The 27514-nt window shown below is 48.8% G+C and overlaps 2 protein-coding genes across 3 annotated transcripts; one reads left to right on the forward strand and one right to left on the reverse strand.

Annotated features, from left to right (window-relative positions):
• The first annotated feature begins 16393 nt into the window (after positions 1–16393).
• LOC125511280 (myosin-14) lies at positions 16394–21775 on the forward strand. Of its 2 annotated transcripts, none has more exons than XM_048676609.1 (13): positions 16394–16804; positions 17289–17464; positions 17544–17647; positions 17937–18020; positions 18118–18221; positions 18300–18386; positions 18726–18928; positions 19276–19477; positions 19570–19620; positions 19705–19803; positions 19921–19980; positions 20232–20356; positions 20454–21775. In XM_048676609.1, exons 1-13 carry the CDS (start codon positions 16610–16612, stop codon positions 21538–21540), a joined length of 2577 nt encoding a protein of 858 aa, XP_048532566.1. In that variant the 5' UTR covers positions 16394–16609; the 3' UTR covers positions 21541–21775. The 2 variants fall into 2 exon arrangements, with proteins under 2 accessions (XP_048532566.1, XP_048532565.1); XM_048676608.1 differs by having other exon boundaries at positions 16415–16804; positions 20235–20356.
• Positions 21776–22299: 524 nt separating this feature from the next.
• Positions 22300–25314, reverse strand: LOC125511281 (bZIP transcription factor 29-like). The gene is made up of 4 exons (XM_048676610.1): positions 23949–25314; positions 23658–23790; positions 23471–23555; positions 22300–22839 (listed from the first exon to the last, which is right to left on the reverse strand). Exons 1-4 carry the CDS (start codon positions 24653–24655, stop codon positions 22607–22609), a joined length of 1158 nt encoding a protein of 385 aa, XP_048532567.1. The 5' UTR covers positions 24656–25314; the 3' UTR covers positions 22300–22606.
• Positions 25315–27514: the final 2200 nt, after the last annotated feature.

Raw genomic sequence — 27514 nt, forward strand, 5'->3', positions numbered from 1 at the left:
TGAATAATTTGATTAGATGAACTTAATTATCATGAACTTAGTCTAAAATCTTTACAATATGTCTTGTAGATCAAATGGCCAACGTTGTCCTCAACTTCAACGCGTTCCTAGAGAAAACCAAGCTGAAAGATGATGGCAGCAACTATACGGACTGGGTCCGGAACCTGAGGATCATCCTCATAGCTGCCAAGAAAGATTATGTCCTAGAAGCACCGCTAGGTGACGCACCCGTCCCACAGAACCAAGACGTTATGAACGCTTGGCAGACACGTGCTGATGATTACTCCCTCGTTCAGTGCGGCATGCTTTACAGCTTAGAACCGGGGCTCCAAAAGCGTTTTGAGCGACACGGAGCATATGAGATGTTCGAAGAGCTGAAAATGGTTTTCCAAGCTCATGCCCGGGTCGAGAGATATGAAGTCTCCGACAAGTTCTTCAGTTGTAAGATGGAGGAAAATAGTTCTGTCAGTGAGCACATACTCAAAATGTCTGGGTTGCATAACCGCTTGACTCAGCTGGGAGTTAATCTCCCGGATGACGCGGTCATTGACAGAATCCTTCAGTCGCTTCCACCAAGCTACAAGAGCTTTGTGATGAACTTCAATATGCAGGGGATGGAAAAGACCATTCCTGAAGTATTTGCAATGCTGAAATCAGCAGATGTAGAAGTCAAAAAGGAACATCAAGTGTTGATGGTGAATAAAACCACTAAGTTCAAGAAAGGAAAGGGTAAGAAGAACTTCAAGAAGGACGGCAAGGGAGTTGCCGCGCCCGGTAAGCAAGCTGCCGGGAAGAAGCCAAAGAATGGACCCAAGCCCGAGACTGAGTGCTTTTATTGCAAGGGAAGTGGTCACTGGAAGCGGAACTGTCCCAAATACTTAGCGGATAAGAAGGCCGGCATCACAAAAGGTATATGTGATATACATGTAATTGATGTGTACCTTACCAGTACTCATAGTAGCTCCTGGGTATTTGATACCGGTGCGGTTGCTCACATTTGTAACTCAAAGCAGGAGCTGCGGAATAAGCGGAGACTGGCGAAGGACGAGGTGACGATGCGCGTCGGGAATGGTTCCAAGGTCGATGTGATCGCCGTCTGCACGCTACCTCTACATTTACCTACAAGATTAGTTTTAAACCTCAATAATTGTTATTTAGTGCCAGCTTTGAGCATGAACATTGTATCAGGATCTCATTTAATACGAGATGGCTACTCATTTAAATCCGAGAATAATGGTTGTTCTACTTATATGAGAGATATGTTTTATGGTCATGCTCCGATGGTGAATGGTTTATTCTTAATGAATCTCAAGCGTAATGCTACACATATTCATAGTGTGAATACCAAAAGATGTAAGGTTGATAATGATAGTCCCACATATTTCTGGCACTGCCGCCTTGGTCACATAGGTGTCAAACGCATGAAGAAGCTCCATGTAGATGGACTTTTAGAGTCTCTTGATTACGAATCATTTGACACGTGCGAACCATGCCTCATGGGTAAAATGACCAAGACTCCATTCTCAGGAACAATGGAGCGAGCAACCAACTTATTGGAAATCATACATACTAATGTGTGTGGTCCAATGAGTGTTGAGGCTCGCGGTGGCTATCGTTATGTTCTCACCCTCACTGATGACTTGAGTAGATATGGGTATGTCTACTTAATGAAACACAAGTCTGAGACCTTTGAAAAGTTCAAGGAATTTGAGAGTGAGGTTGAGAATCAACGTGACAGGAAAATCAAGTTCTTGCGATCAGATCGTGGGGGAGAATACTTGAGTCACGAATTTGGCACACACTTAAGAAAATGTGGAATAGTTTCACATCTCACGCCGCCTGGAACACCTCAGTGTAATGGTGTGTCCGAGCGTCGTAATCGCACTCTATTAGATATGGTGCGATCTATGATGTCTCTTACCGATTTACCGCTATCATTTTGGGGCTACGCTTTAGAGACTGCCGCATTCACTTTAAATAGGGCTCCGTCGAAATCCGTTGAGACGACACCGTATGAATTATGGTTTGGGAAGAAACCTAAGCTGTCGTTTCTAAAAGTTTGGGGATGCGATGCTTATGTCAAGAAACTTCAACCTGAAAAGCTCGAACCCAAGTCGGAAAAATGCGTCTTCATAGGATACCCTAAAGAAACTGTTGGGTATACCTTCTACCTCAGATCCGAAGGCAAGATCTTTGTTGCCAAGAATGGGTCCTTTCTAGAGAAAGAGTTTCTCTCGAAAGAAATAAGTGGGAGGAAGGTAGAACTTTATGAAGTATTACCTCTTGAACCGGTAAGTGGCGCAGCTCAAGAAAATGTTCCTGAGGTGCCTGCACCGACTAGAGAGGAAGTTTTTGATGATGATCATGAAACTTCAGATCAAGTTGCTACTGAACTTCGTAGGTCCACAAGGACACGTTCCGCACCAGAGTGGTACGGCAACCCTGTCTTGGAAATCATGTTGTTAGATAACGGTGAACCTTCAAACTATGAAGAAGCGATGGCGGGCCCGAATTCCGACAAATGGCTGGAAGCCATGAAATCCGAGATAGGATCCATGTATGAAAACGAAGTATGGACTTTGACTGACTTGCCCATTGATCGGCGAGCCATAGAAAATAAATGGATCTTTAAGAAGAAGACAGACGCGGATGGTAATGTGACCATCTATAAAGCTCGGCTTGTCGCTAAGGGTTATCGACAAGTTCAAGGGGTTGACTACGATGAGACTTTCTCACCCGTAGCGAAGCTGAAGTCCGTCCGAATCATGTTAGCAATTGCCGCATTCTATGATTATGAGATATGGCAAATGGACGTCAAAACGGCATTCCTTAATGGTTTCCTTAAGGAAGAATTGTATATGATGCAGCCAGAAGGTTTTGTCGATCCTAAGAATGCTGACAAGGTGTGCAAGCTCCAACGCTCGATTTATGGGCTGGTGCAAGCATCTCGGAGTTGGAACATTCGCTTTGATGAGATGATCAAAGCGTTTGGGTTTATGCAGACTTATGGAGAAGCCTGCATTTACAAGAAAGTGAGTGGGAGCACTGTAGCATTTCTCATATTGTATGTGGATGACATACTGTTGATGGGAAATGATATAGAATTCTTGGAAAGCATAAAGGCCTATTTGAACAAGTGTTTTTCAATGAAGGACCTTGGAGAAGCTGCTTATATATTAGGCATCAAGATCTATAGAGATAGATCGAGACGCCTCATTGGTCTTTCACAGAGTACGTACCTTGACAAGATATTGAAGAAGTTCAAAATGGATCAGTCAAAGAAGGGGTTCTTGCCTGTATTGCAAGGTACGAGATTGAGCTTGGCTCAATGCCCGACCACGGCAGAAGATAGAGAAAAGATGAGTGTCGTCCCCTATGCCTCGGCCATAGGGTCTATCATGTATGATATGCTGTGTACCAGACCTGATGTAAACCTTGCCGTGAGTTTGGTAGGAAGGTACCAAAGTAATCCCGGCATGGAACACTGGACAGCGGTCAAAAATATCCTGAAGTACTTGAAAAGGACTAAGGAAATGTTTCTCGTTTATGGAGGTGACGAAGAGCTCGTCGTAAAGGGTTACGTCGATGCTAGCTTCGACACAGATCTGGATGACTCTAAGTCACAAACCGGATACGTGTATATTTTGAATGGTGGGGCAGTAAGCTGGTGCAGTTGTAAGCAAAGCGTTGTGGCGGGATCTACATGTGAAGCGGAGTACATGGCAGCCTCGGAGGCAGCACACGAAGCAGTCTGAGTGAAGGAGTTCATTACCGACCTAGGAGTCATACCCAATGCATCGGGCCCGATGACTCTCTTCTGTGACAACACTGGAGCTATTGCCCTTGCCAAGGAGCCCAGGTTTCACAGGAAGACCAGGCATATCAAGCGTCGCTTCAACTCCATTCGTGGAAGTGTTCAAAATGGAGACATAGAGATTTGTAAAGTACATACGGACCTGAATGTAGCAGATCCGTTGACTAAACCTCTCCCTAGAGCAAAACATGATCAACACCAGAATTCCATGGGTGTTCGATTCATCACAATGTAACTAGATGATTGACTCTAGTGCAAGTGGGAGACTGTTGGAAATATGCCCTAGAGGCAATAATAAAATGATTATTATATTTCCTTGTTCATGATAATTGTCTAATATTCATGCTATAATTGTATTATCCGGAAATCGTAATACATGTGTGAATACATAGACCACAATGTGTCCCTAGAGAGACTCTAGTTGACTAGCTCGTTGATCAACAGATAGTCATGGTTTCCTGGCTATGGACATGGGGATGTCATTGATAATGGGATCACATCATTAGGAGAATGATGTGATGGACAAGACCCAAACCTAAGCATAGCACAAAGATCGTGTAGTTCGTTTGCTGTAGCTTTTCTGGATGTCAAGTATCATTTCCTTAGACCATGAGATTGTGCAACTCCCGGATACCGTAGGAGTGCCTTGGGTGTGCCAAACATCACAACGTAACTGGGTGACTATAAAGGTACATTACAGGTATCTCCGAAAGTGTCTGTTGGGTTGGCACGAATCGAGACTGGGATATGTCACTCCGTATGACGGAGAGGTATCTCTGGGCCCACTCGGTAATGCATCATCATAATGAGCTCAATGTGATCAAGTGGTTGATCACGAGATCATGCATTACGGTACGAGTAAAGTGACTTGCCGGTAACGAGACTGAACAAGGTATTGGGATACCGACGATCGAGTCTCGGGCAAGTAACGTACCGATTGACAAAGGGAATTGAGTACGGGATTGATTAGGTCCTCGACATCATGGTTCATCCGATGAGATCATCGAGGAGCATGTGGGAGCCAACATGGGTATCCAGATCCCGCTGTTGGTTATTGACCACAGAGTCGTCTCGGTCATGTTTGCTTGTCTCCCGAACCCGTATGGTCTACACACTTAAGGTTCGATGACGCTAGGGTTGTATAGATATGAGTATGCAGTAATCCAAAAGTTGTTCGGAGTCCCGGATGAGATCCTGGACGTCACGAGGAGTTCCGGAATTGTCCGGAGGTGAAGAATTATATATAGGAAATGTAGTTTCGGCCATTGGGAAAGTTTCGGGGTCACCGGTATTGTACCGGGACCACCGGATGGGTCTCGGGGGTCCACCGGGTGGGGCCACCCATCTCGGAGGGCCCCATGGGCTGAAGTGGGGAGGGGAACCAGCCCATCGTGGGCCGGTGCGCGCCCCCTTGGCCCCCCCTTGCGCCTAGGGTTAGGAACCCTAGGGGAGGGGGCGCCTCCACTTGCCTTGGGGGGTACTCCACCCCTTGGCCGCCGCCCCCCTAGGAGATCCCATCTCCTAGGGCCGGCACACCCCCCTAGGGGGCCTATATAAAGGGGGGAGGAAGGGCAGCCGCACCTCAAGCCTTGGCGCCTCCCTCTCCCCTGCTACACCTCTCCCTCTCGCAGAAGCTCGGCGAAGCCCTGCTGCGATCACTGCTGCATCCACCACCACGCCGTCGTGCTGCTGGATCTTCATCAACCTCTCCTTCCCCTTGCTGGATCAAGAAGGAGGAGACGTCATCTGCTCCGTACGTGTGTTGAACGCGGAGGTGCCGTCCGTTCGGCACTTGGTCATCGGTGATTTGGATCACCGCGAGTACGACTCCACCATCCCCGTTCTCTTGAACGCTTCCGCTCGCGATCTACAAGGGTATGTAGATGCACTCTCCTCTCGTTGCTACTTGACTCCATAGATTGATCTTGGTGAAACGTAGGAATTTTTTTTGTTTTCTGCTACGATCCCCAACATTTGTCAGGGTCCCAGCGGTAGTACCATGGTACCCAGCGGTAGTACCGCTGAGGGGTCACAAGCGGCAGTACCGCTCCGCAGCGGTAGTACCGGCGGTGACTCCGTAGCAGTACTACCGCTGGCTTACCAGGTCCCTACCGTGTTGATTCGAGGGGTCTTTTTCTGTGTCGGATTGTGTGGTACCTCGCTGCGGCAGTAGTGCGGCAGTACCACTCCTTAGCGGCAGTACCGCCCTTCCTCCGCGGTAGTACCACCCGGTTCCCTCTTTCCCTTTACCCTTTGTTCTACGCAGCAGTACCGCCGAAGGGAGCGGTAGTACCGCTTAACCCAGCGGTAGTACCGCTGTCTCCTGTGGTACTACCGCCCCAAGGTTCATGTTTTGTTGCTCCTTTCCCTGTTTCTTCTGCCTGAGCGGTAGTACCGCCCGTGGAGCGGTAGTACCGCTCGTGTGCGGGCTGAGCACATAATGGTTGGATTTTCCCCCTCCTATAAAAGGGGGTCTTCTTCCCCAATGAACCCGATCCTTTGAGCTCGTGTTCTTCCCCCACTGTTGACCTTCTTAGAGCTTGATAACTCTCAATCCCTCCATGGATTCTTGCTAGTTTTTGAGGGAAAAGAGAGAGGAGATCTAGATCCACATTTCCACCAATCACTTTCTCCTCTATGTGAGGGGAACCCCTTGGATCTAGATCTTGGAGTTCTTGGTGTTATCTTTCTTGTTCTTCCTCTCATTTTCCTCCCTAGCATTAGTTGCTTCGGTGGGATTTGAGAGAGAAGGACTTGGGCACTCCGTGTGCCCTTGCCATTGCATTTGGTGCATCGGTTTGAGTTCTCCACGTGATACATGGAAGTTACAAGTTGAGAAGCTTATTACTCTTGGGTGCTTGGTACCCTTGAGCTTGTTCCTCTTGGGTGCTTGGGTGCCCTAGACGGTTGTTGGTGTTCGGAGCTCAATCATTGTGGTGCAAAGCTCCGGGCAAGCGTCGGGGTCTCCAATTAGGTTGTGGAGATCGCCCTGAGCAATTTGACGGGTACCGGTGACCGCCCCCAAGGGTTGCCAAAGTGTACGGGTTCGGTAACCGCCCCCAAGGGTTGCCATTTGTACGGGTTCGGTGACCGCCCTCAAGGGTCCCTTAGTGGAATCACGGCATCTTGCATTGTGCGAGAGCGTGAGGAGATTACGGTGGCCCTAGTGGCTTCTTGGGGAGCATTGTGCCTCCACACCGCTCCAAACGGAGATTAGCATCCGCAAGGGTGTGAACTTCGGGATACATCGTCGTCTCCTCATGCCTCGGTTATCTCTTACCCGAGCCCTTTACTTATGCACTTTACTTTGTGATAGCCATATTGTTTCTTGTCATATATCTTGCTATCACATAGTTGTTTATCTTGCTTAGTATAAGTTGTTGGTGCACATAGGTGAGCCTAGTTCTTGTAGGTTTTGTGTTTGACAAATTAACCGCTAGGTTTATTCCGCATTTGTTCAAGCCTAAACCGTAATTATTTTAAAGCGCCTATTCACCCCCCCTCTCTAGGCGACATCCATGATCTTTCACGCTAGTTAAGCTTTCTCCTCTCGAAGCTCGACCTCCAAGCTCCATTTTCCCCGAGATTTGTCTAGGTTTAGCGGTCCGTCACGTCCCGTCCCCGTCTTCACCGCCGTCGATCGCCCGCGCTGATCTCGTCACCTGCACCACCGTGGTGAGCCTCTTGTTCTTATCTTCTTCTGAAAGAAAAAAAATTCTTACTTTAGATAGATACTTGTCTAATTTTCTTACTTTTATTATTGCTTGTTATTATATAGTGCGATGGTTTTGGTATCCGCCCCTGTCGGCCCTCGTCCTGGCTATGATTCGGATGTGGTATATATTATCTTCTATAACTATTTGATTCATTTATTGTTTATGACAATTATGCCCATCAAGTTGACATAGATTTTATTTATGTAGGAGGTACTTGAACCAGAAATTCCAACCGACCCTATTGTCGAGAGGTTAAATTTAGTTGAAGAATAAAACAATTACTTGAAAGAAAAAATAAAAAAATTGAGGAGGAGAAGATGATATCGGAGTTGCATGTTGCGGATGTCGTCGATGATCACAAGATCAAGATGGATGCAATGTGGTTGAAGATTAGAAAAATTAGAAAATATGCCATTCATACCAAGGCTTGGTATCATTATGCCGTTGGATCAATTTTTATCTTGGTTGTGATTATGATCGCATTTGTTGTTGCATTGAAAGGTTTTACATAGTTTCAATGTATGGTTTAACTAGATGCTCTGGAGAGCTATATGTTGTTCAGTGAGAACTATGTATGTACTTTGTTTTTAATGTGATGATGAACTTCTATTAATTTGGTCACTTATCTATTCATGAGAGCTATATGTACTAATTGATGATGTGGCTTTGAATGGTGCATTTTGAACACAGAAAAACTATGGAGTTCAAACAAGTTAAAAAATGAAATCCCTTTGTAACAGACGAGTGATCTGAAGAGTTATTACACTTGAGGATTGTGAATCCTCCAGCCGGTTAGGCGTCGCGTTCTGAGCATCCAAGATTCATTATGGATCGCCGGTGAACGAAGTCTGTGAAGGTTTGGAAGTCTACCTTGAAGACTTACCAGAGTGATTGGGCAAGGACTGGGTGTCCTTAGCTCAAGGGGAATAAGGTGAAGACGCGGTCTTCTGAGTTAAATCTCAGCCTCCCTAACCAGATGTACAGTTGTCACAGCAACTGGAACTGGTCCAACAAATCATTGTCTTCAACGAGCCACTGGTTCTATCCTTCCCATCTCTTTATTTGCAGTTGGTCCTTGTGAAGTCATTGCCTGTTTGCATTATCCTTCTGTCTTCACTGTGTGACTGCTTGTTCTGATTGGCTTCATACTATCTTCCATTCTGATCCATACTGCCTAGCTGCTATTAGTCTTTGTGCTTTTCACTTCATTGAATACTTGACTATGGCTTGCCTAGTGTAGTCTACCTTCCGCTACATGGTAATAGGTTTATTTCTATCGTTTGTCTTCGAAACTTCCATGTTTTGAAGACTTTCATAAAAATCGCCTATTCACCCCCTCTCTAGTTGATCACTAGCACTTTCAAACCTCCTGACATCCGATTGTTGTTGCTTCCTTACCTGAAAGTTCGAATGGATAACACTTGGTCGATGTCAATGTTATGCAACAATGACCGACACAATTAGTCAGAAAAATGAAGCTTACCCGACCTATGGCGCTCGCGGAAGGCTCCTTGACTTTGTCTTTCATCTACAGAAAACAAGCAAAATGTGATCTTTAGACATGTGAATTTGGTGTATCAAATGCATTTTCAGCATTTACATGAATGAATGTTATAAATGATAATTCATGTGGTTTATTGATGATAGAGGTACCAATCCATCTGAAGTAGCAGTAACAAAGATGACCTCTTCTAAATTAAAAAGTAGGAGTGACGATTTCACCTTGTATGGCATTGTTCTCCATATCAAAATGTATCGGCCTTCAGCCTTCAGTGTCTTTTTCACCTTGGAAGACCATAACTTTTATTCAGAGCATCAATAAAGTCGTCCTACAACCAGGGCACATTAAGAAAATTTCTAGCCCTCTTGCGGTCCATGCACATTACCAATTTTCGTATGTGGTGCACAACATATTAATAAATTTTATTTGATGCATTAATCTAGAACTATGTCAACACTGACTAACTCCAAAAACCAAATCTAACAATCCAAGTGTCATATTAAGTGTGAAATATTTCCTTTTTAGTACACCTCAAGACGGGTAGGGGGTTCTTGCAGTTCATTAAGAAGATAATTACCCAGTTAATGAGGGATAACCAGGCGAAAACCTGATACGAACACACACACACACACGCACAACTACCACACGATTGATAAGGGACAACCGTGCAAAAAAAACCGACCACATGATTGATTAAGGACCAACCGTGCAAAAGACCAGACCAAATGATTGATAAAGGGACAATCATGCAAAACCCCACAACCATGACATACCTTGCCACCCTCGAATCCCCGGAACGCCCCCAACATGATGCATAACCCACCAAATAGGGCCATTGTCGCACTGAAGCTCGGAGCCGCCGCCCCGGCATCCAACCAGCAAACTCGAGACCGCTGTCTCGACCTCCTCCATCCCGTTGACGAGGCCAAACAAAATGGTATGAGCAAAGTGAACATATGAAGGCATGGTCTCCAAAGGCAACGCCAATGCGAAGATATCCAGCGTATAGAATGAAAGCATACACTTTGGTACATGTCTTCTTCTTGAAAAACGTGAGTTTCTAAACTAACCCACAAATCCAACCCGACCTTAAGTCTCAAATCCAATAATGATGCGGTGATGGAGAGGAGTCAAGGTGACAGATCAAACCACCCAATGGGCCTTCATGGGGTACCACCATCTGTCATCTTGTGTGTGGCATGAAGACCTCGAGGAGGTGAGCGTCATGGCGGTACATGGAATCGAGGCCACAAAGGTGCAACCATGTGCGTGTCACGCCTACTGATGCATCAGTAGCGGACTGAACGAGTGCAGTTAGTTATTCAGATAACTAAACTGCAACGTGCATGTGTGTGGGCCTTGGGCCAGTGTGTGTGTGCGTTGGGCCAGAGGCCATGTAAGGGTGGCCCAAGGGGGCAGCTACAAATGTACGAACCATCGAACGAGATCGGCAGCGTGTGATGAATGAACTCCTTTCCCTTCCTCCAAGTCTGCCCCTCACCTACTCTGTTCTCTCCTTCCTCACCCCAAATTCTCAGATCCGGTCCAGGGGCATTACAATCTGGTAATCAGAGCCTTCTCAAAAAAATCCCCCCCCCCCCGCCGTCTGCTGCACCGCGATCCGGCGGTAACACACACCGAGATAGGTGCGAGCTTCTCCGACGCGCTCGCTCGAAATCCTACTTGGGGTTCACCAGATCCGGCGAGCAACCACGGCGCCGTCCAAGCCGTCAGCGCAGACCCGCCGCGTACTGGATGCGATGACGGAAACCACGGACAAGATGCAGGGCCTCCTCGAGTCCATCCTCCGTCGCCTCGACGACAGCCAGAAGACCGCCGACGAGCGCCATCAAGCGCAAGTCGCCTACAACGACCAAGTCTCCACCGAGCTCAAGCACTTAGCGAAGCAAATCGATCTCACACAAGCGGATGTGGACGAGGCCCGCAAATCCCCTCCGCCTCTCGATCCCGCCACGGCAAGCAACCTCAGGGCATCTGCATCAGGGACATCGACGACCTCAGGCCCCTTCCACCCCGCACCACCACCTCCGCCGCCGACGACTCGCCCACCCCCGCCACCACCGCTCTACACAGAGGGCACTGCCCAATTGCCGTTCGCTCACCTGGTCAACCACGGGCCACCGCTGTTGCTGCAAAATTCGCCCACAGCGTACGAGAGGGGCGTTGAGCACCACACCAAGCCGCCCAAGCACGACTTCCCTCGTTTCGACGGCAATGCGCCGCGCATCTGGCTGGAGCGCTGCCTCTCTTACTTCAAGCTCTACCGGGTGCCTCAGCACAGTTGGGTCACCACTGCCGGCCTGTACATGGATGGTCTCGCAGCGATGTGGCTTCAGGCGTACCGACAGACGCATCCTGCTCTGACATGGCCTGCTTTCAGAACAGCAGTGGAAGCAGAGTTCGGACCTGAAGAATTTGAAGTCCAAATGCATCAGCTAGTGCAGCTGCGTCAGACAGGGAGCGTGCAGGAGTATCGTCAGCAATTTGAGACTTCCATGTATCACCTGCTGTCCTTGGATCCAACCTTGAGCACTCAATTCTTCATCTCCCAGTTCCTTCTCGGCCTAAAAGACGAACTGCAACTGGGCGTCCGTTTGCAAGCCCCAACAAGCATCAGGCGAGCAGCTGTTTTCGCGCGGATTCAGGAAGACGAACTGGAGAAGCAAAGGGTGCAGCGCCCGCGCATCGTTTCGGTGGGCAGACCACCGCCAGCAACACCCAACTCCAACCAAGGGCGTGCAGCGCCTCCCCCACGACCAGGCGGAGACGAATACACACGCGAGCGGCAGATGCGCGAATTCAGGTGAGCCAATGGACTCTGTTTTCGCTGCGGCGATAAGTACTCCCGTGAACATCAGTGCAAGCGCACGAGACAAATCCTGATGATCGAGGTGGGTGATTTCGGCGAGATCCTCTCGGACGACACCGTGCATGCGCTGTAGTTGCTCGATGAGCCGGCCCCTCCCGAGCCGGAGTGCTGTACCCTATCATAGCATGCGATTTCCGGCGAAGACGCGCCGGCCACCGTTCGTCTCCGTGCACAAGTTGGGGATCAAGTGATGCTCCTCCTGGTGGACTCGGGCAGTTCCCATAGCTTTGTCAGTGAGGCATTCATTCAGCGCATTGCAGTCGATACTCAAGCTCTGCCACCCGTCTCTGTTCGGGTAGCAAATGGTCAACGCCTGCACTGTAACAAGATGGTGAAGCAATTGGCATGGCAAGTACCAGGACACACATTCCACACGGATCTGCGAGTACTACAGCTGAGCGCATATGATGCAGTTTTGGGCATGGATTGGCTCTCGGACCACAGTCCGATGAATTGCTGGAAACTGAAGCGGATATCCTTTGAAACAGAAGGCAAAATGGTGCAGCTGCAAGGGGTTCGCACCACCAATCTCTCGCCCACGTCTGCACTGGATGTTTATGAACTTCACCGAATGGAAGTCGCCAATGACATCTGGACGGCAACGCTGGTTACTGTTGAGGCACCAGCTAAGGTGAACAATGAGCCAGTACCTCCCAACATTCAGAAAGTGCTCTCTGAATATCAAGATGTATTTGCTGAACCCAAGTCACTGCCTCCTCATCGTCAGTATGATCACGGCATACACCTAGAGCCAGGCACTACACCAATCAACACCAAACCATACCGGTACTCGCCAGCACAGAAAGATGAAATCGAGCAACAAGTGCACGAGATGTTGCGGTCCGGGGTCATTACACACAACATGAGTCTGTACGCCGCCCCAGTTCTGTTGGTGAAGAAAAAGGATGGGAGCTGGCGCTTCTGTGTTGACTTTCGTTGACTAAATTCTGCTACGGTCAAGAACAAATTTCCACTGCCCATTGTGGATGAGCTCCTGGATGAACTCGCAGGAGCGAAATACTTTTCTAAAATTGATCTACGCGCGGGGTATCATCAGATCCGTATGCGCGAAGAGGACGAAGCAAAAACGGCATTCAAAACCCACCACGGGCACTATCACTTCAGAGTGATGCCGTTTGGTCTTTGCAACGCGCCAGCCACCTTCCAATGCCTGACGAACAGCATATTCGGCCGCTACATCCGTAAGTTCATCATCATTTTCCTTGACGACATCTTGGTCTTCAGCTTTGACCTGCAGGAACACGAACAGCATCTGCGCCTCACGCTCGAGCTGCTCCACGAGCATCAACTGTTCGCCAAGGCGTCGAAGTGTTCGTTCGCCCAGAGGAGCATCGAGTACCTGGGTCACGTCATTTCCCAGGCTGGAGTAGCCACAGACGCAAGCAAGACGAGCGCGATGCAAGCGTGGCCGGTGCCCTCCACAGCAACTGAACTGCGCGGATTTCTTGGTCTCACGGGCTACTACCGCAAGTTCGTCTCGCATTACGGCATCATCGCGAAGCCGCTCACTCAGCTCCTGACCAAGAAGGGATTTGAATGGAACGACAAGGCCCAGCAGGCGTTCGACATGCTCAAACAAGCGATGGTGAGCACGCCAGTACTGGCGCTCCCGGATTTCTCACGCCCCTTCGCCATCGAGACCGATGCGTGCGACACGGGAGTGGGTGTGGTGCTCACCCAGGACGGCCACCCCATCGCCTACCTTAGCAAGGCCTTGGGGATCAAGAACCAGAAGTTGTCCACGTATGAAAAGGAGTTCTTAGCAGTCATGATGGCCATCGACAAGTTGAGGCCTTATTTGCAGCGCGCTCCATTCGAAATCGTCACCGACCACAAGAATCTCCGCACGCTCGGCGATCAACATCTGGTGACTGAGCTGCAGCGCAAGGCCATGTCCAAGATGGTGGGTCTGCAGTTCACCTTCAGGTACAAGAAAGGCATCGACAATGGCGCCGCTGACGCGCTTTCCAGGGTTGGGCATCTACTGACACTCGACGCACTGTCGGTCTGTCAGCCACAGTGGTTGCAAGAGGTCGCCAACTCCTATGAAACCGATCCTGAATCGCAAGAACTCCTGGCCAAGCTGGCAGTCACCACTTCTGATGATCAAGGGCGCACTCTTCAGAATGGTGTGATCCGACAACATGGGCGCCTGTGGATCGGGGCCAACTCTGCGCTGCAGACCAAGTTGATCACCGCTCTGCATCACAGTGCTGTCGGTGGCCACTCCGGCTCAACGGCCATGTATCATCGTGTCCGGAAGCTGTTTGCTTGGACGGGCCTAAAGCGCGCCGTGGAGAATTTTGTCAAGCAATGTGCCGTCTGTCAGCATGCAAAACACGAGCACACGCACCCCGCCGGCAAGCTTCAGCCACTACCAATTCCAACCGAACCATGGCATGATTTGACCATGGATTTCGTCGAAGGGCTGCCCAAGTCCGAGGGGTCTGACGCCATCATGGTTGTCGTCGACCGCCTAACCAAGTACGCGCACTTCATCCCTCTTCATCACCCCTTCACGGCGGTTCAAGTTGCCCGAGCATTCTGGGAGCACGTCATCAAGCTGCACGGCGTTCCTCACTCCATCGTCTCGGATCGCGACAAGATCTTCACTAGTGCCATGTGGCGTGAATTGCTTGCCGCTGCCGGCACCAAACTGCTCTACTCCACGGCGTACCACCCCCAGACAGACGGCCAGACGGAGCGCGTCAACCAGTGCCTCGAGATGTACTTGCGGCGCGCAGTTCATGATACGCCGCGGCAATGGCGCAAGTGGCTTCCCGCAGCAGAATTCTGGTACAACTCCGCTCACCACTCCTCGCTCAAGTGTTCGCCGTTCAAGGCGCTGTACGGCAAGGAACCGAACCTGGGCGGCCTGCCGCACCTGAGCTCCTCCCTGCAAGATCAAGCGGCCTCGCCCAAACTGGACTGGACAACGCACACCGAGATGCTGCGCGCACAGCTTGCGTGCGCCCAAGCTCGTTTCAAGAAGCAAGCCGATCGCCACCGCGCAGAACGCGCCTTCGACGTCGGCGAACAGGTTCTCCTCAAGCTGCAGCCGTACGCGCAATCAACAGTCGCCAACCGCCCGTGCCGCAAGCTCTCCTACAAGTTCTCCGGTCCGTTTGAGGTGACAGAGCGGGTTGGCACCCTGGCATATCGCCTACAGTTGCCGCCGGACAGTTGCATCCATCCGGTATTTCATGTCTCTCAGCTCAAGCCTTTCACCCCAGATTACACTCCAGTCTTCGCTGAGCTGCCACGAGTCCCAGAGCTCACTGGCGGTGAAACAGAGCCCGTGGCGATTCTGGAGCGAAGGATGATGAAGAAAGGTGATGCACCGGTGGTGCAACTCTGTGTCCAATGGGCAAACATGCCACCTACAGCCACCACCTGGGAAGATTATGATGTTCTTCGCCAGCGCTATCCAGCAGCCGGCGTTTGGGACGGGGCTCCATCTCAAGAGGAGGACAATGTCACGCCTACTGATGCATCAGTAGCGGACTGAACGAGTGCAGTTAGTTATTCAGATAACTAAACTGCAACGTGCATGCGTGTGGGCCTTGGGCCAGTGTGTGTGTGCGTTGGGCCAGAGGCCATGTAAGGGTGGCCCAAGGGGGCAGCTACAAATGTACGAACCACCGAACGAGATCGGTAGCGTGTGATGAATGAACTCCTTTCCCTTCCTCCAAGTCTGCCCCTCACCTACTCTGCTCTCTCCTTCCTCACCCCAAATTCTCAGATCCGATCCAGGGGCATTACAGTGCGCTTTGTGGATAAATGCAAGATCTCGTCGGCTTACGCTTTGTGACGGCGACCACATGTTCGCCGGTCAGTAGAGATAAGGAGAGGTCGAGAAGGAGGTCTTGTCTGGGAAGGGAGCGCCTAGGTCACCATCGTTTCCGCAAGAGCGTAAGTGAGGATGCGACGATGGGGATAACCGGATGTGCAGCGGACCTACATTGGCGGAGTTGCGGCGGCGATGATCGCATACATCGTGGGAGAGAGACGTGAGGTCAGTGAGGGGAAGGGGCGGCTTTCTTCGCTTTGCTGTATGGTTTGCGATTTTTCTTGTGAAAAAGCAAGACATTTAGCCCACAAGGGGCTTCGTGCGAGCGAGGGGGACCCACTCAACCGCATACCTCCAATTTTGTTGTGGGAGCAGCTACCCAGCTCACCTTGCAAAAAAAAAAAAGCGTTGTAACAGAGCTTGATCGGACGGTCGGAAGTGTCCTAACACCGAAAATCCGACGGCTGTGAATGTTAATGACCTGAGATGAAAAGTTGCGCAGTTTTAATGTCTCTGCTACTAATTACTAAATCGCCATTTCCAGTTGCCAAACGCGCCGTGTCTCTTGACCATCCCAATCAGTTCGGTTCCTTCTCAAACACAACACAGTCACCATCATCTTCCCGCAAATCCTCTCAACTAATCTTAACCTTCACCCGCGCAAATCATAACCCTCTGCGCCCTCTCCGAGGCACCCCACCAGCCCAACTCCACGCCACGCGGCCCCCACGCCGAGGGGTTCCGCCGTCGGCCCCGCGCCCACCAACTGCCACCACCCCACTCGCGCCGCCGCCGTCCCCCCTTCCCCGCCCCTCCCCGCTATCCCGGCCCGCTCTTCCGCCGCCGGCCGGCCGCGCCCCCCACGCGCGCGCCTGATATGCTGGTGACGCCCAAGATGGCTTCCAAGGCCGAGTCGCCCGTCTCCTGCACCCCGCCCAAGCCCTCGCCGGTGGGCGCCGACGAGATGCGTGCCGTCGCGCGCAAGTTCGCCGACCAGCCCGTGCAGAACCCGGAGCCCGGCGTCTGGGCCGTCCTCACCGCCATCTCCAAGAAGGCCCGCCTCCGCGCCGAGGTCCACTCCCTCCCATTCTTAAACCCTAGACCCAGAACCCAATATTTCGTCTTTTTATTTTTGGGTGGGGTACTCGGCATTGCTGTCATTCTGCCATGTTCCTGTCCGCATTGCTGATTAATCTGTTTTATTTATGGACAATACCACCCATGGTCCATGGACAGAAACAGGCATTGTACTCTTTACCTGTGAAGAATTTACCTCGCATGTCTGGCCCTGGTACAGTTATCTGCTTAATTGTTGATACCACTAGAGTAACAGTCTAGCAGCTTTGGTTCTGCTAGTAAGCTGTATGTGCGGCGAATAGCCGGCTTGGTCTAATTCGTAGTGCAAAGCTTTGCCTTCAAGGAACTTTCTTGGCATAAGCTCAGACATATGTTGTTGATTAGTCAATGGTTGAGCGTTGAGACATAGTGGCCTTTACTTGTGTTATGCATACCACCATTGTAATGAGGAGGCATAAATTTGCTGATTGGAATCTTAGGGGATGAACATTCTTTTGAGTGCTGACGAGCACATTCTGGGCCGCACGACCGAGAACCCGCGCTTCAGGATTTCTGTTTTGGCAGTCAGTGGGAATCATTGCAAGATATATAAGGACACTGTGATAGGGGAGCTGCAACGCGATGAACCTGTGCCTGTTTACCTCAAGGACACGAGGTTTCTTTTGCTTCTGGATCTTGCTCTATCTGACAACAATAATTTCCTTTTCTTAAATTAACTTGCTGTATCTGTGCAGCACGAATGGCACATATGTCAACTGGAATAAGGTTACGAAACGATCACCTCCAACCAAGCTTAATCATGGGGACATCATATCATTTACCCAACCTCCTCATCATGGTAAAATGCTTCTGCTTATTCCGCTTTTACTAGTCTAATCCTCGTTGGTTTTGTTGGGGTATGTTATCCATTGGCCTGTACCTGGTCTGTGCTGTCTGGCTTGCTGTTCTCTATAAGCATTTTTCGTGTTTCCTCACATTTTGTGCCCGTCCCTCCTTATTTACTTCCGTGCACTTAATTATGTTGTCACTGTCATGCTTCTGGTTTCTCTTGCATGCATGAACACTCTAATTTTATAGAAGTGATATTACCTGTTGATGCCCATTTAACTTGTATATTGATTTTACAGATGCCTCTTATGCATTTGTCTATCGGGAAGTTAATGCGGTCAGCTGCGTAGGGAATGGTACTACCATACTCAAAAGAAAATCAGGTAAGAGGGAATATGGTGTCCTATGTTTGCTCATCACATTTCGCAACTACACTGCATGTTCTGAGATATGGCCGTCCATTTGTACTTGATCCTAAAGGGGAGGTTGGTTCTGAAAGCAAGAGGCTAAAAGGTCTGGGCATTGGTTCATCTGATGGTCCTGTTTCACTAGATGATATTCGAAGACTAGAAAAATCTAATGCAGTAAGTTTGCTCCTTCAAGATGGCAAAAGTTAATCTCCCTTGTATCTCCATTATCTTATGAAGCTAAAATCCATGCAGGAGCTCAGGGAACAACTCGAGGCACATGTTGTGACAATTGAGACATTGAGAGCTGAAAGCAAAACAGCTGAAGCGCAGCATGAAAAGGTATCTACAAACACAGATAATTGCTTGCTTATAGTTTTGGAGGATACATGAGTGTACCGCATGTCACAGGGTCATTTCTATTTTTTCTTCAGTCAATGTAATAAGACAATAATGCTCTTGTATATTCTAATGTCAAGAAAGATTGTTGGTGTTGCCAAGTTATATTTACTGCCTTGTTGATGTAATACACTAGTATGTATTCCGATTTCAAATGTAAACATTTTGGTCCCTTTTCGATTAAACTTATCCATCTGTTTTCAGCAACTATATGATTATCAAATTATACGCATGACTGCCCTTCCCTGTAACCAAATTTTTGGTGCAAATCTGATGATGCAGGAACTAAAGGAGTTCAAAGAAACTACATCAAGTTCTTATCTCGAGCAAACTAAATCTCTTCAGCTAGCACTAGAGGGGAAACAGAAACAGCTAGATTCTCTTAGTACATTAAACACAGAGTTGCAGAATTCCATTAAAGATCTGGATGAGAGGCTTAGTGCATCTAAGCAATCACGTGCTGATGCTGACGAGATAATTCACAGGTGAGCTTCATAGCTGTTGGATCGATTTTTTGCACCACCACTCTGACAATACAGAGGATTTTGCTTGTAACTTTCTATATCATAAGGGTGCATATATTCCATAATCTGTGAAAAAACTCCTGGGTAGGAATCATGATTTTGATAGGAGGAAGTCCAGAGGAATTGCTATATTCCCTACAAATAAGCTGTGAAATGCGTTCCGAACAGGCCAACTCTAAGTTTCCATACTGCACTTTTGTTGTTCCGCTGATGAAGGGTTAACCTTATGAAAATAAATAAATTAGTTTTTTTTGCCATGTATGAGCTCTGGTACTAGCACCACTTATATAAAGTTGAAATGCTTGCAGCCAAAAGGTAAATATATGTGAGCTTGAGGAACAGCTAAGCGAGGAGAGAAACTTAAGAATAGAGGAGCGTGATAAGGCTACAGAAGACCTTAAATCTGCGCTGCATAAAGTACAAGCAGAGGCTCAAGACGAAATGAAGAGACAGACAGAGGCTTACCTTAAACAACAAAAGGAACAGAAAGAGTTTATCGTCAAGCTTCAGGTTTAACCCTCTTCCAATTCTAGTCAAAGTTCAGGTGACTAATTCATGTTCGTGATATCACATACTTAAAATAGAGTTTCATTATTTTTCAGGAATCGGAAAAGGAAACCCGTTTGCTTGTGGAAGCATTGAGGTCTAAGCTGGTATGCACAATTATTTTGGTTGCATTATTCATATTAAGTTATGTCGTTCCATTACTGTACTTCAACTGCTGCACTCTCATGCAGGAAGACTCTCGTGAAAGCCTTGTAACATCTGAGAAAAAAGTGCGAGAACTGGAAACTCAACTCCAGGATGAGCAACTCGTGTCTGCTAAAAGTCAAAAGGTATCATGAGGTTCCGCACATGTTATACTTTGTACAATTTACATCTGTGAAAAGTATTTTTATCTTTTGTAATTGTGTATAACATTTTTTTTCTATTTCTTGCTGTTGCAATTGTAGAAATCTGATAATCTGGAAACTGAACTGCGAAAGCTCAAGAAAGAACTTGAAAACGAAAAGGTAGAAAAATGTTCCAGTCACATAATGGGACTCTTTCTGTTTCTCTGATGTTTCATCACATGAGCAAATTATATTGGTTTTCTTTTGCTTTCTTCATAAGGTCAGAGTTCCTTTTCTGTTGTGCTTTTGCCTCTGGTGTTCATGGGTTCGAAGTTGTATCATATATTTCAGACAGCAAAAATTTATTCTATTCATCGTTTGAGAGGCTACACTCCTCTACTTACAATCTGATAATACATGTGCTTCGTTAGCAGGCTGCTCGGGAAGAAGCGTGGGCAAAGGTCTCATCTCTTGAGCTTGAAGTAGCTGCTACAATGAGAGATCTATCAATTGAAAAACGTAGGTATCAAGGGGCCAGAGAAAGAGTTATTTTACGGTAAGCATTTAATTTCAGCATCATATATAGGCAATATGAGTCCAAGCTTGTGGAACTAACTTTTTCTACAATCCCTTTCCTCTGTTGCTAATTGCAGAGAGACCCAACTGCGTGCTTTCTATTCAACTACGGAAGAGATCTCTTCTCTATTTGCGAAACAGCAGGAACAGCTTAAGGCTATGCAGAGAACTTTAGAGGACGAAGAGAACTATGAGAGCACCTTGCTGGGTCTTGATCTCAATGAAGTACCAGTAGCAAATGTGAACACCGATGTTGCCCGTGCAAAGCCAGTAGACTATGCAAAAGATACAATGTCGGGTGCTTCAGCAGAGAATACCCAAGCAAGTGAACATAGTTCCACCGATGAAGAAATGACCGAGCAGCAGGACGGTGGTACCAGAATTGAAGGGGGCACTCAAGACTTAGAGTGCACCAGTCCAGAAAGGACAATAGAGAAAATCGGATCTGATTCTCATGGTGACCACACTGCAACAGCTCCTGAGCAAGAGACCGAGCAAGTTCTGGAGACTGAAAGCCAAATCGGTAATGTTGGCTGCAATGATCATAATTCCATTAACAGCGTTATGGGGGGAGAGACTTTGCAGCTAGAGGATGAAATGCAGGCACAACAAGAAACCGAGGAATCTAACTTGATTCCAAAAGACGGAGGGCAGCCACTAGTTAATGAGGAACAGCAATCCCTAACCCTCAAAGATGGCATTGGTCAGTGTTCTGAAGGGAAACATGAGGGCGACTGCTCTGCGAGCAAACCTGACGACACGCAGGATGGAACTATTCGCACAGCTGATCTGTTGGCCTCAGAAGTTGCCGGTAGCTGGGCAGTGGAAACAGGACCGTCTGTCAATGGGGAGAATGAGTCTCCGTGCTGCTCGGAAGACGTGGGTGGTGACCCCTCTGAAGGACACGGTGATGACGCAGGGGAAAGAACAGCAGCTGATGCCCTGACCAGTTTGGTGAACTCTGATGGCCACTCAGCGGGTAGCCAGACTAATGCGGATGGTCGTCGTGCTATTAATCATATGATTGGACTTCTTGATCCTGAAAAGAAGCTTCCAGGAAACTTCGTTGAAGATAGTGAGTCTGATGCTGAGACTCGGGACGGTAGCGAGGCCGGGGATGCAGATATTGACAGTGAAGCCATGGTTGAGGACTCTGTGGGTTAGGCCTAAAAACAACTGATTTCCTCGTACATATGTCGATTTTTAAGTTTCTGCACCCTTTGAGTCGGTTTATGAGCATTTATCATTGTGTCTCCTTGTGCTTCTGACTTCTTTGTATCACTAGTCCAATCTGAAATATCTAGTTCTTGTTGTTAGTTTTTGGCATTGCCATGACATTCGTTCTATGGATTCTTAAAAGGGAATATCATGGCAATTGTTATTACTCCAGTTAAGTAGTTATATGTACTCCCTCCATTTTTAATTACTTTGCATGTTAGCTTTTGTCTAAAGTCAATTTTTATAAACTTTATCAAGTTTGTAGAAAAATATGTTAACATATACACCACCAAATCAATACCATTAGATTCACTATTGAATATATTTTTGCACCATATACGTTTATTATTGTCAATGTTTGTATTGTTTTCTACAAACTTGATTAAACTCCAAAAAGTTTGACTTCAGTCAAAGTTGATTGGAGTAAATAAAAACGGAGGGAGTACCTACAAACCCATGGGTGTTTGTCTGAAGATAGTATAACTGTAGGAGTCGGATAATAACAAATATAAGTGAAATAGTGTGCGATTTCAAAAAAAATTAAAATGCCATGCTTACCGCATTCATATCTTGTCTAAATAAGAATGTGGTAAAGCATGGCATTTTTTTTTTGAAATCGCACGCTATTTCACTTATAGGCCAAAACATCTTGTATTTAGGAACAGAGATGTTAGGTGTATTCCGAAGCGACGAAGAGGCAGAAAATACCCAACAAATAGAAACTAGTTCTACAAAAGAATATGTTATTAATCAACTACTGCTCCACCAGTTTTGGTGACTGAAAGGTAACATATCCACAGAACCAATGAACATAATAAGAAAGAAAAAGAAAGTACAGGCAGGGCTCACTGCCTGGAAAACAACAACGATTATTAACGACGACATTAAAACAAAAGAGTCAATAAAACCACATGAATTCACAGTTCAACTCTAAACCAAAGTTTTCCTTTGGTGTCTGCAATCTGCAATGTTTCTTCTCTAGTCCAATCAAATGCTTCTGCCATCATCGCCATCACTCTCTTGATTCATGCTTGTTGGCTGTGCCGTTCTGCTGCTGCTGCTGTTGTTGGTGCTGCAGCTGGTAGAATGGTATGGGTGTAGCCTGCTGCAGCTGCTGCTGCTGCTGCTGAAACATGAGGTTGTGCTGCTGGGCCATGCCGTTGGAGGAGCAGGAGTCGCCGATGCCGAGCTCGATGGTCGCGATCTTGAGGCGCTGGACCTCGCCTGTCAGCGCCTCGTTCAGAGCTGCTCAAGCACACAAGGAGAAGAACTGAATGTCAGAACCATGAGTTTAAAAGAAACACTTGCAAAATCATGAATGAAGACTCTGGAGATACGTGGACTCGGACTAAGGCAGCACATGCCACCCGAGCGGTTAAAGAAACACTTCCAAAATTAGAGTACGAATGAAGACTCTGGAGTGCAAATCAATCTATTCTACTCTACTCTATGGTAGCAACTAACAACATGATGAGAGAAAGCAGCATATTTTATCTGAAGAGTCAATTTTAAAACAGAAGCAAATCTTGGTGCTTGATCATTGTCAAGTGCCAAGCACATCCGTAATGGATTAGTACTTAGACGCTAGACTACATGCCAACGACTACCGGCATGGAGGGAGCTACCTGCGTACCTACCGAGGGAATTCAGAGCTGCGGTCGTGAGCGGAGCACACGTACGACTAGGACACGCAGATAAACATGTCAACGTCAGGAGCCGTGATACGATAAGGACCATCTATGTAGACTCTAGTCTAGTGCCAAGCACATCGGTGGATGGATGAGTGGATGGATGGATCGGACGGACGGACGTTGACGAGCGGATGTTGTACGCACGACAAGCAGGGTGTGGGAGAGAGAGGGGACACGCAACGCACCATCGCGCAGCTGCGCCTGCTGCTCCATGGCCTGCAGCCGGAACCTCAGCTCGTTGTTCTGCGTCGCCACCGCCGACGAGTCGCGCTGCGCCATCGAATTCGAACCATCAGTCAACTCAATTTCAGTCAATGAGATAAAAATGGATGGATGTTGCACGAGGTCGAGAGGAGGAAGAAGATGGTGTACCTGCAGGAGGTTGATCTGCGCGGCGAGCGTGGTGGCCTCCGTCTGCAGGATCTGCACCTTCTGCTCCAGCTCCACGATGTACCGCATCTTGCGCTCCTTGGACCGCGCCGCCGACTGCCGGTTCGCCAGCACCCTGCGCACAATCCAAACTCGATCTCAGTTCCGTAATCCACAGCACGTTTTAGGCAAGCAGCAATCGCCGATCATCAATGGCGAAGCTTTGGCAAGGATTCGCGATCTTGATCGATTGATTGGTTGAGGCGATGTTCGAATGGATTACGACGTACGTACCTCTTGACGCGCTTGGGGTCGGCGAGGGCCATCTCGGCCAGCTTCTCGTCGGCCATGATCTTCTTCATCTCGGCCGGGGAGAACTCGCCGCTGCCGAACTCCAGGCTGAACATGCCCCCCGCGCCGTTGGCGGCGGCGCCGCCGGGGGAGGCGAAGTTGAACCTCCCCATGAGGCTGTCCACGGACAGGCTCCGGGCGTGCCGCCCGGCCATCGCCGGCTCCCCGGCGGCGCTCCTCTTGACGCCCGCGCCGACCCACTCCTCGGAGTCGCCGTTCTCGCTGCTGTCGGCCTTGGCGCTGCTGTCGGGCGACGAGGAGTTGAGCACGTCCATCCCCTCCAGGTTCAGGTACGAGTTGAAGAGGTCGTCGCCGCCGGCACCGTCGCCCCAGCCCCCGGCCTCCGCCTTGGGCTGCGGCAGCTGGTGCGTCGGCGGCGGGAAGTAGCCCGCGAACGGCACCTCGCTGCGGGACCGGCGGTGCGCCGGCACGACCTGCTTGCGCCCCGCCGCCCCCGAGGAGTCGTCCATGCACACGTCGCCGCCCGCACCACCCCGCTGCCCGGCGAAGGACGCGGGCGGCGTCGGCGGCAGCCCCGGCGCCCTCGGCTTGGCCGCCGCCGCCGCCGCCACCACGGAGTGCTCGACCACGCCGAACGACGCCGCCTGCTGCAGCTGGTGCACCTGGTGGGCCTCGCCAATGCGCTCCATGCTTACCTGCCCGCTCGCGCCGGGGACGTCCGCCGTGGTAGTAGTGCAAAGCAAGCAGCGCCGGCGGCGGAAATGGGTCGTGCTGGTCGAGACGGTGGTGATGGATCGAATCGCGAGGTTGGGAGCGGTGGGAGACGACGCGCTTTTAAGGAGGCCTTTAATCGCCGTCCGTTGGGACGGTGCCGGTGGCTCGTGCGTGCGCGGTGCGCGTGTTCGATCGCTCGCCCGCCCGCCCGGCCCGTTTGCTTGCCTTTGGTGAGCTCGCCTGGGCCTCGCAAGCCGCCACTTTTGCACCGCGGCTCACAGCCTGGCGACGCACCGTTTTTTTGGCAAGCTCCAGCGGCATTCAGTGTACTGCTGCCCTGGCCGTGGCTAGTACGCATCGACTGGCAGTGGCCGCTTGCGGCAGCGGAAACTTCCTGCCTACGGATCATCGGATGGACGGCTGTGGGGCGGCCTCGTGATCCAGCACCTATGTTACCTGCGGGGCTTACCCTATGGACCATGTGCCACGTGTCACCTCAGTTAGGGATGCAAGCGGGCGGCGTCCGCGTGTCCATTCCAGCTGGGGCCTCGTCGGTGGCCCCCCCGAAGAAATAAGCGGTAGAAAACACGTTTTCTCTCTCTTCTTTATAAAAAAATAGTATATACTTTGCGTGCATCTCAAAAAAAAACTTAGCGTCACAACGGGGTATAAATATGCTAATACGTTAGCTCATGATTATCTGTCAATATTAAATGTAGTAGTATAAAAAAGATTTTATTTTGTAATAAAAACTTATTTGGTAGTCATTTATTGGCTTACCAAAAAATATTTTTTTGGTACGTCGATAAAAGGCAGGCCAGGTGGATCCTCATCAATGACCCGTGGAAGAGATAAGCGATGGGATTTTATTTTTTTAAAAATAAAAGACCTTCAATTATTATTTATTTACAAGAAGTAAATAACATACACACAAGGGGGCAAATTACAACAACGCACCAGATAACTTGTGCCACCCAGCTGTGCAGGGAGAGGCCGCAATCATACGGGGCCCATAGCTGAACGCCGGTGATGAAGATGATGGCCGCCCACCGAAAAGAGGACAAGGACAACTTCATCTGATAGCCTCTGGACAAGGAAGGGCACGAGCTCGTCGATGACGAGGATCACACAGAGCATCATAAGTAGGAGAGAAATAAGTCCCTCGTACGGTTGGTGGCATAACTCTGGAATATGAACCAACGACGAAGACCTACTTGGCGAAGATCTGGATCCAAAGACCACGATGTATGCCTCCAGTGAAGGAGGTTGAGAGGGATGACTGCCTCTAGACACACGCGGGATTTCAGATGAGACTCCACTCAAGCCAGAGCAGAAGATGGGGCATGATACATTCCTCGACTCGAGCGAAGAGAATCGACACCAATCCATGGAAGATAGGGCATGCGGTTCCACGATTGCCTGCTTCAGTTTCCTTGAAATCAAAACTGAAGCGCCAGATCTTCGTATAAATAAGATCTCTTGTGTCTTCGTAAATGGGATGGGGAGAGCCTGACAGGAGACTAAGGGATATGGAAGGGGCTTCGAACCAGTGGGATCCCAGATGCAGACCTTAGCTGAGGGCCTAGGACCACCGCGGTGCCAAGAACCGAAAGGAGAGAAAATCTCTAGGGAATGCAATGAATAGGAAGGGGGGTTATTTTGAAGGGTACCTTCGGGACGAACCGAGCAGAATTCGTCATAAAGGAAGACCATGACGGCGACTATGCCGAGGAAAGCCATGAGAGGAGGTCGACAGTGCCTCCGTCCCCTCGAGGAATAGCCGAACCTAGCCATGAGGCCGTCAGATCTGGTGGAGAAAGGGCTCTGGGTAGGTGGAGAAACGCGAGAGGGATGAGGAGGGGAGGGGCAGATATAATGAGGCGGGGTGGTGGAGGGGTAGGATACACGTCAACGACATTGTCGACATGCGCATGGACAGTTGGGTTGAGTGTGTCACCGCCGAATGGCCATCAACAACCTAAAATGCAAAAAATATGGATTTCTCATATACGACTAACACAATTGTTAAACCACATTTGTGTATCATATTTTTACCTACATATTTACCGGCGTTGATTTTTCTTAAAGAAGGGCACTCGTGCAGCGCATTATTGCTCAATGGCCGAAAACAACGTCCACGCACCCATGATATCACAGTAATCTCATCCACGTTGCAACACCAGGTGATTGTACAGTGGCACCGTTGTCACGCTATTAGGGACATTATTTAGAATGTTTGCTCCATATTAGTTTCCTAAAATAGTAGTGGTCACAGTGTATGCTCGAATGCACCTCTTGTGCAACATCATGAGTGTGTTGCTTTCCCTGTAAATTCTTGTTTCCACATTACTACATCTTTAGCCACTGAAATGTGTGCAAAAATGTAAAGAAACATATATTATAGAAGGTGATAATAACACTAGACACTATTGGAAGTTCATTTATTTCTAAATGGTATTTCAGTGTGGTGACAATGTGGTTAGTGGAATTAATGACGATTGCTAAGGTTTATCTCAGGTGTTTGGTTCCTTGGACGTTTTTTGTTGAGATGGTTGACCCCGCCCCCCCACTTAAAAAAGATCAAAGGTTATGTTTTCCGGCTACTCGAAGGTTTTATTTTGATTTGATTTGAGTCGTAGGGCAACCGCACTATCAAGAGGGGCCAAGGCAGGAGAATTACAGTGTGGGAGCACTATAAAACTAAACACTTGCCTTTCTAATTATAAAGACTAGAGGTGGCTAGGGCTAGCTCTAATTAGTCAACTAGGACCAACAAGAACTAGAACTAGATCAACTAGAGGAGGCTCCAAAACTTGTATGCACATAGGGTGGAA

This window comes from Triticum urartu, chromosome 5 (genome assembly GCF_003073215.2).
Source record: "Triticum urartu cultivar G1812 chromosome 5, Tu2.1, whole genome shotgun sequence".
Classification (NCBI taxonomy): Eukaryota; Viridiplantae; Streptophyta; class Magnoliopsida; order Poales; family Poaceae; genus Triticum; species Triticum urartu.